The 8,494-nt window shown below is 41.2% G+C and overlaps 1 protein-coding gene across 1 annotated transcript; it reads left to right on the forward strand.

The window, feature by feature from the left end:
- The first annotated feature begins 1,831 nt into the window (after positions 1 to 1,831).
- LOC131012254 (uncharacterized) lies at positions 1,832 to 4,793 on the forward strand. The gene is made up of 4 exons (XM_057940194.1): positions 1,832 to 1,869; positions 2,835 to 3,057; positions 3,576 to 3,621; positions 4,543 to 4,793. Exons 1-4 carry the CDS (start codon positions 1,832 to 1,834, stop codon positions 4,791 to 4,793), a joined length of 558 nt encoding a protein of 185 aa, XP_057796177.1.
- The last annotated feature ends 3,701 nt before the right edge of the window (positions 4,794 to 8,494 follow it).

Below are 8,494 nucleotides of genomic sequence, written 5' to 3' on the forward strand. Positions count from 1 at the left end.
GCCTCTCCAGCCTCCTTGTCATCAATTAGCTTCTTCAATTGCTCTTGTAGAGCTCGAATTTGGATTTGCTCAGGAGTAGCCATCGTATTCGTCTCAACTTGATTCTTCTACTTCTTGAGATTGCGCAAAGTAGCGTTGATTTCAGGATCCAACTCAAAAAGAGGATTACCGTGAGATCTTGTGTTCATACGCAACCTACAAAACACACCACTTAAAAGTTAGAGCAGAAAGAAAAATAAAAAAAATAAAAATCTGTAGTACTATAAAGTCCTATCGAAAATATTAAAGCAACTTCTTAACAGTCCTCGGCAACGGCGCCAAAAAGTTGATCGCTAATTTCTTAACAACAATAACTGCAACTAAACAGTGTAATTGTAGCACAGAAATAGCAAGTCGAGTATCGTATCCACATGGACTATTATAACGAAATTACTCTATCTATTTCCTAAACAGACACTAACAGTAGACATGTAAAACAAAATAGAAAGGTGAATCAAAAACTGAAGTTGACAAAATAAATTCTAAATAGCAGAGAAACAATGATCACTAAATCAAATAGAAAGAAAACTCTGACCCTAGGGATGTACTTTTACTAATTAACTACATGCATTTAATATATTGATTCAATTACTAATTTAATCCAACCCTGATGAGAGATCACGGAACTATTCACAAGCTTCTCTAACGAACACCTATGAAAGTAGATTAATTTACCCCCTTTCACATTCAAGACTCCAAGGAATAAATTAACTCCCAAGCGTACACAAAGAATAGCTCCCTACAGTTTCACCTATCCCATTCAAGTGTCAAGGCTACTACTATAACATGCATTCCTGAATCGGCTGAACAATTATCGCATTCAAGACTCAAACTGAACAGCTAGATATGCAAAATTATTGGCCAAATAATTCACAAGAAAATAAGCACCAGAAATCACGAATCACAAGTTGGAGGGAAAATTGATATCAATAAATCATAAACATATAATCAATCAGCTATGTACAAACCCTAGGTTTAGATTAACGAACTAGCCAGACATCGTAAAATAAAACATAAACTTAATTAAAAAGAACACAATTGAAAGAACTGAATTATATAAAAATAAGAACAATTGTAGCGGCTTGAATCTTCAATCTTGTGGAAATCCAATCCAAGCAGTAAAAACTAGAAAGCAATAAATTCTAAAGCTATGAAATTAAAAAAATAAAGGTTGGGAACTGAAAAGGAACCCTAGATAGGTCAAAAGAAGACCTATTTAAAGTATCAGGGTAAAATACAGTGTTTGGAACCCAGAAGAACTCTAAAAGTCGGAAAAACTCGCTAACCCGCCCAATTCGGCGGTCAAACTCGGCGGTCGTTGAGTTGACCGCCGTTTTTGTGCTGAAAAACGACCAAATTCGGCGCCCGCCGAATTTAGAACTCGCAGTGCAAAACTGAAACAGAGATTTCGGTGACCAACTCAGCGGTTGCCGGTTAGGTCGCCGAATTTCTTCTTCAAAATGCCCATTTTCGGCGGTCAAAGTAGTTGACCGCCGTTTTTGACTGCTGCGCGCGACGTTTTTGTTTCTGCTATAACATTCTCGTCCAAACTCCGATTTATGATCCGTTTGCGCTCACGAACTCGTATCGAGACGATCTACAACTTCTATTTCAGAACATTGTTCCAAATTCGAACTCAATAAATCTGGAAATTCCTTCAAAGTTCGAGTAAGAATCATGTTTCACAATATAAAGCAAATTAAGCACAAAACAATCATCCAAGACTCAATTTCCTATAAAATTAACATCATATGAACATTAAAAACCGTGGAAATATGAGTGTTATCAGGAAATGGATACAGAGCTGCCCGAAGTGCCAGATGACTGGAGGTATTACCGCAAGGGATTAAATGACACAAGTTCCGATCATGCCAGTTGAAGTTTTTGATGTGTGGGGAATTGTCTTCATGGGACCCTTCCCAAAGTCAAAGAACTACGAATACATCTTAGTGGCAGTTTACTATGTGTCAAAGTGGGTCGAAGACAAGACAACTATAAGCAATGATGCTCAAACCGCGATAAATTTTTTGAAAGAGCAAGTGTTCGAGAGATTTGGTTTGCCCAAGATCTTGATCAGTGATGAAGGATCTCATTTCTGTAATATCACCATAAGGGCCCATTTGGTTTTCAGTATTGGATTAATCAGGATATAAATTATCCTGATAATTTAGTGTGGATTAGTCATGATATCTAATCTCATATGGGTGTTTGATATCATTGGTAATTAATCCCAAAAAGTGTTTGGTATCCATTGGAATAGGTTGGATTAACATATCAAATACCTAAATTATCCTCAAAAGACATTCGTGTCCTCAAATCTGAAAATAAGATGGAGGCATTGGTATCCTCACAGCATCGTTTGGTGTGAAAAGGGTATCAATTTTTGATTTTAACATCTCGGTATTAAATTTATCCCATGGGGAGGGTGGTATAATTAGTGTGGGTTAATCCCACAAAATAAGCTAGGGTCTTGGGATAAACCTGAAGTTGACCATATTAGTAGCACATAATACCAAACACTGCATAAATCCATATTAATTTAACTTATCCTGCTTTTAAACCCATATCAAACGGGCCCTAAGAGCTCTAACCAAAAGGATGGGAGTGAAACACAAGGTAACCACAGCCTATCATCCACAGGCGAATGGCCAAGCCGAAATTTCCAATAGAGAGATAAAGAGCATTCTGGAGAAGGTGGTGCACCCAAACCGCAAAGACTAGAGCAATCACTTGGGAGATGCGTTATGGGCATACCGGACTGCTTTTAAAACCCCTATTGGTATGTCTCATTTCAGGTTGCTCTATGGAAAAAGATGCCATCTACCGGTGGAGATCGAACACAAAGCGTACTGGGCAATCAAGCAGATCAACCTCAGTATGAGCTTAGCTGGAGAAGCACGAAAGTTGCAGATGAGTGAGCTAGAAGAGCTCTGGTTGGAGGCATATGACAATGCTGTACTCTATAAGGAGCGAACTAGAAGAATCCACGATGCTAGGATCAGGAAGAAGGAATTTTGGGTTGGACAAAAGTGAAGGAATATTAAATTTAATTAATACTCTATTTGCCCGAGGATCGTCTCTTGGATTATCTTAATTCACCATATATCGATTAAACCTAGCATGCTCCTATTAATTTAAGTGTTGCACCTTGGAGTTAGAATCACTTACTTGTGAATTGAACACATAGACTGTTGACGATTGAATCCCCAATTTTTCACTGAACGTGACCTCCAATCGTATTTTTTCCAGAAATACGACTTTTTCATTTTCGAAAGAGCTTTCCGTGACCGCCTGTTTCGCCTCAATTAGAGTTCTCTAGAGGAAGTTATGGCTATTTTTCGGAGACTGCCAAAACTTGGTTTCTTGCGAAAATCTGACTCCAGCTCAGATCTTCTGAACTGTATCCCATTCAATTCCCAACAATGGATGAACAACGAACTATGAGAACTCCCAAAGAGAATTCGACCACCTTGAAATCGGCGCCCCTACTGCTCTATACAAAACTCTGATTTTTGTGTGTCTCATTCTGAGAGCAGATAGCTGTATTTATAGACAAAACACAGTCCTGGGGCTCCAATAACTGTAGTGGACGAAAATTAACTCCTACTGGGCTCAGGAGACTTTGGGCCAGTCTAGGGATCAGATACAAGGAATAAAGATGAGCCTCTAATGAATTAATTCTTATGATCAGCCCAGATCATAATTAATTCATAAGTATTAATTCATTCCACTAGAGAATCAATACTGACTTACCCATTTATTATCGGTGATGAGTCGGGGCTTGTATTTAGACTTATTAAATCTCCGTATTTAAAATATCCGACATCCATTAATTAATTAAAGCTCTGACAGCTTATATTATTTAATCTCTTTGTAATCCTTAAGTAGTACCACTCAAATCTTATTATTGCGCTTGAACTTAATCAACCTGCAGGGTTTAACGCAATAAACCTTATTGAGCTCCTTAAGGGGATGTCATTATCCTATACCGGATATGGGTACTAATACAGATAACCAAATATCATATATTAACCGCTATCACCCAAGATACAGAGTACTCAAGTTAATATATAACTCTCACCCATAGTAAATCAAAGTGATACACGAATCAACATATATATCTGAAATCTTATTAGTATTAAGATTTTATTAAGTCACCGAGATCTTGATTCTTCACTTATGTCAGATAGAAGAATACATCTCACTGTGATCCTATCAATACGTTATGACGTACCAGTATAGACAAATAGTCAAGACAAACTATTTCCATCTATAGTGCAGCCTAGACCAACGAATCGTCCTAGAGTCATCTCGGCTGTGATCTATTTATATCTCTTAAGTTTATTCCAATTATATGACCTTCTGTGATCCGTTAATCACCATATAACCAACTTATATAGAGATAAAGGACATACATATGCAATCATGAACACAATCAGATAGGAGATAAAATAGTGAACACATGAATCATTGTATACAAGCATAAAACGTTCTTGCTTTCAGTATACAAATCCAACAAAAAGGTCCTACTGTTCAATTCCCATTTCAAGATGATGGCTGGAAAACTTCGTTCAAAATGGTCTGGACCATTTGTGATTAAAGAGATCTTTTCAAATGGAAGCATTGAAGTGTATGATCACAATGGAGTTGACACATTTGTGGTGAATGAGCACCGTCTGAAGCCTTACCATGAATATGGTGAAGTGGAGAAAGGGAAAGATGAGTGTCACCTTCTCGACCTTGTTTATGAATGAAGGTTGAAATAAATGTCGAGCTCAAGATAAGAAACAAGAGCGGTTGCTGGGAGGCAACCCAGAGTTGTTTTTCGCTATGGCCTTTACCAAAGTTTCTTTTTGTTTAAGTTGTTTTGTTTTGTTTGGATGCACTAACCTGCAGGTATGATGGGCCGAAAAAATAAAAGGGAGGAGATCCAGTAGAGAATTCAAACCCACCCACTTTGCGATGCAAAGTGTGTAGGTCGAGGCTCGGGATTTTGAAAGCAGGAGAGGTCCAACCGAGCGGATGACGTCAGAAATGCGTCAGCAGCAGATTGCCATGATTTGACGGGAACGTTTGGATTTCTGAAGGAAATTTGAATTTCAAATTTGGGAATGATTATCTTCCCTTATTTTGAATATACTGCCATAACCGTCACTCCACTTCCCTTAAACACTCATCTCCACCTTTCCACAAACCCTCAATCTCCATAATCGCTACACACGATCTCCACCACTCCCCCCTCCTAATTTTTATAACCGCTGCCCACTTCCATAAAACCACCGTGTTCTCTTGTTTCCCATACGAAACCCTAAAATTCCAAACACTTTCTCACCTCTGCAAATTTTATTATGGAAAAAACCCAAAGAGGAGCTACTTCCGAGAGTACCCAACCTCTGGTAAAGAAGAAAACCATCAAACCGCCGCCTCCGACTAAGAGAACCACCAGACATACTGCCTCTGAGGAGACCTATACCAAGGTCACTGAAGACCCGATTTTGGCCATTCAGATGGAGGAAAAGGGGCGGGAGGATGTCCTTGCAATGGAAGAGCGAGAAGTCAAGAAAGAAGACTCGGAGGAGATGGTCGAGGCACCGGAAGGGCAAGTTGAAGAACAGCCGACACCTACCCCGCCGACAAAGAAGCCTAGAAAAGATTTGGGAAAATCAACTCCCGCTCAAACTACAGCCAAAGAGCGGGAAGTCACACCAGTGCTCCCTTCACCACGAGAGCCCGCACCATCCTTGCAGGAAGGAAAAATGGCGTCGGAGTCCGGAGAAGAAGAACAGGAGGAAGGGGAGGAAGCCGTCCAGACTGAAGAGATAGAGGTGGAGGCTCCAACACCTCAAAGCAAGAAGGTGAAGCCTGGAGTTAAGCGAAAGCTGGATGTCACGAAGCCCCCTGAGCCCGCAAAGGTCAAACCGGCGGCGGCCGGTAGTAAAACTAAAGTGAAGGAAGTTCACAGTAAGGTAAGGAAGGCAACCCCTGCGGAGAAAGAGAAAGCTAAGGAAATTGAGGAGGAACTAGAGAGGAGAGACACTAAGATCGTAGATAGCTTAAACTCGGATGATGTTTTGGCGCCAAGAAAGCCAATCTCCAGTACAGCCACTACCGCAAAGCCTAAGATTACCAAGCGCAAGGGCTTGGTGTGCCCCACTGCATTGGAGGTAGTCATACCGAGAGACATTTAGAGGTATGTCGTGCTCCAGAACAGAGAAATTACCCCCTGGTACTTCTTGGTGACAGACGTTTTGGAAGAGTTTGGTATAAAAGATAAAGTTGAAGGGTATTTGGATGGGATTGGTTGGAAGAAGGTGTTGGAATGGAACCAGTTGGCGTTCCGGAAGCTTACGGAGGAGTTTATTGGCACGGTGGAATTTAAGCCCAAGGGAAACTACACCATTGAGACCCCAGGTACTTTGTGATTTCAGTTAAGGGGAACAATTTTCCTTTTGTCCATCAATGAGCTGAACATCCACTTAGGGGTGATTGAGGCGAGAGAAGTTTATGACGAGGAGTATAAGCAAGCAGAAACCATAGCCCCACCAGAGTGGAGAAGTCAGATTGACCACTACCGGTTGTTGATGTCTACTGGGACCAAATATGTCAAGAACAGCAGCAAGTCAAACGAGATCCGTGACCCTGCCCTATAAATTTGTCATCGGTGGCTGGCCTACAATATCTATGGCCGATGGGAGGGTTCCAATGTGGTCACTCAATAGGAGGTATTCCTGTTGTGGTGCATGATGGAGAAGAGAAGGGTGAACTTCGGGTTCACCGTAGCACTACAATTCCAGTATGGGGTCACCCATACCAACAAGTACCTCTCTCTATGCCCACTAGTGACCATCATCGCAAAGAAGCTCACTGACTTCGACGAGGAGAACCCCGATGACACTGTTGTAGCCGATACCCGCTTCCTTTACCTCGATAGATTTGTGCGTTGGAGGGTAATTGAAGCTGATGAGAGTGGGGGCTACCGCCTGGTTTATCTAGAAGGAGCAACAGTCAGGCTAGAATTGAGGAGGGTCCAGGAGCAGGAGGTGCCTCGCCTTGTTAGTGGCGAGGGCGCTGCATTGATGGCGGAGCTGAAGTCGGTCAATGACGAGCTGCTGATGTTGAGTGCGGAGATAATAACACTGAGAGAGGCGATGGATGCTAAATTCAAGGCTATCATGGACCGGTTGGATGCGGAGGACGAGTTCTCCGACCAAAACAATTAACTTTTCTACCCCTGAATTTTTAGATTAGGTTTTGGTTTTATCTTTTGATTTTATATTTTAGTGTCTTTTGAGTCTGTGTTTGAGTCGAGTCTTTACTTGCACTGGTTGATGGAGATGAGAATATGCATGCTGATTTTGGTGTGTGGTTTGATTTGGTGGAGAGTATGAATTGCATGATAGTAGTAGTGAGCTTACAGATAGAAACCCCCTAGTGAGATCTTAGCCAAATAAAATTGCATGTTTTCTGGTGAGGCTGTGCTGTGCTAAGGATCTTTAAATTTGATTGTGAACTTCTACTGCAAGTAATAACTCGCATGATTAGGGAAGAATTCTTTGGCTAGGGCCCCAGAATTTGTCTTTGATGCTTAATATGATGAAACCCTTGCTAAGCCAATTTTAGCCAAACAATCATTTCTTTAGCCTTTTTGATTGATGAATTTACAATGAAAAGAGAGAATTGTTGTTGTGCATAAAATGATAAGCAAGGAATTGAGAAGGAAGAAAAGAAAATCTGGCACAAAAAAAATCATGATAAAATGCTGCCAAATTTATGATTACAGTGTTTAGGTTTATTTCCTGTTTCTGTGCGTAGCATGATTAAAGCCCTCGTGCGAGTCGATCCCTTAGGTCTTTTGGGTTGAGTCAGAAGCCAGGGATGTGTAGGATGGGGAGTATAAACAAACAGAGACCATAGCCCCACCAAAATGGAAGAGTCAGATTGACCATTACTGGTCGTTGATATCTATCGGAACCTAGTATGTGAAGAACAGCAGCAAGTCAAACGAGATCTACGATCCTGCCCTGCAAATTTGTCATCGATGGCTGGCCTACAACATTTATGGTTAGCTGGAGGGTTTTAATGTGGTCACTCAACATGAGGTATTCATGTTGTGGTCCATAATGGAGAAGAGAAGGGTGAACTTTGGGTTCACCGCGGCACTACAATTCCAGTATGGGGTCATACATACCAACAAGTTTCTCTCTCTATGCCCACTGGTGACCATCCTCGCAAAGAAGCTCACCGACTTCAATGAGGAAAACTGATGCGTCTTCGACTTTTGGGCCATTTGGCCCTATTTTTCTCCTTTATTTATGTCAGTTCAGGTCGTTCCGGGAGAAAACCAGGTCGTAATGGGGAAGCAGGCCAGTAGAGCGGAAACAGAGAAAATATGGTCGGAATGGGCATTATCAGTCCAGATTGTAATGTCATGTTTATCAGCATGGAGCCTAGGCGC

Source organism: Salvia miltiorrhiza, chromosome 1 (assembly GCF_028751815.1).
Source record: "Salvia miltiorrhiza cultivar Shanhuang (shh) chromosome 1, IMPLAD_Smil_shh, whole genome shotgun sequence".
Taxonomy (NCBI): domain Eukaryota; kingdom Viridiplantae; phylum Streptophyta; class Magnoliopsida; order Lamiales; family Lamiaceae; genus Salvia; species Salvia miltiorrhiza.

Bases quoted from the DNA above. Each gene is read 5' to 3' on its own strand.
- LOC131012254 (XM_057940194.1), top strand. From the start codon at position 1,832: ATGGATACAGAGCTGCCCGAAGTGCCAGATGACTGGAG. The intron at 3,058-3,575 runs GTTGGACAAAAG...TTCTGAGAGCAG, and splicing joins TCAGGAAGAAGGAATTTTGG to ATAGCTGTATTTATAGACAA. The intron at 3,622-4,542 runs GTAGTGGACGAA...TCTTGCTTTCAG, and splicing joins GTCCTGGGGCTCCAATAACT to TATACAAATCCAACAAAAAG.